Here is a 265-nt window from a genome sequence, read left to right as displayed (position 1 = left end):
CCGTGTTTGATGTCCCCAGCGTTCGCAGTGGGGTGTGTGGTGCCAGGACGTGCCCTGTGACCATGGAGGCTGCTGTGGGCTCAAAGCATCCTCTGAGAAGGGCCGACCGATGGCTCTGGCTGCTCCCCGCAGGGCAGAGTGATGGGCTGTGCCAGAAGCTCACCTACCCCTGCTGCGTGCCCAAACCCCAGAAGCCCTGGGAGAAAGATGCCTGGGAGATCCCTCGGGAGTCGCTGAGGCTGGGGGAGCAGGTGGGAGCCGGACC

General features: G+C 65.3%; 1 protein-coding gene across 1 annotated transcript in view; it reads left to right on the top strand.

Moving 5' to 3' along the window:
• LOC104402536 (tyrosine-protein kinase HCK-like) overlaps positions 1-265 on the top strand; it is a gene marked incomplete at its 3' end in the record, with an annotated part of 6,888 nt that overhangs the window by 2,464 nt on the left and 4,159 nt on the right. Inside the window, exon 7 of the mRNA XM_010010436.1 lies at positions 133-251. Within this exon, the coding sequence (XP_010008738.1) occupies positions 133-251 (119 nt within the window). The remainder of the gene's footprint in view (positions 1-132; positions 252-265) is intronic.

The sequence above is a fragment of the Nestor notabilis genome, unplaced genomic scaffold, assembly GCF_000696875.1.
Source record: "Nestor notabilis isolate BGI_N333 unplaced genomic scaffold, ASM69687v1 scaffold17472, whole genome shotgun sequence".
In the NCBI taxonomy this organism is placed as follows: Eukaryota; Metazoa; Chordata; class Aves; order Psittaciformes; family Psittacidae; genus Nestor; species Nestor notabilis.
The sequence above is the reverse complement of the archived record's forward strand: the minus strand, read 5'-3'. Positions and strand labels throughout refer to the sequence as shown.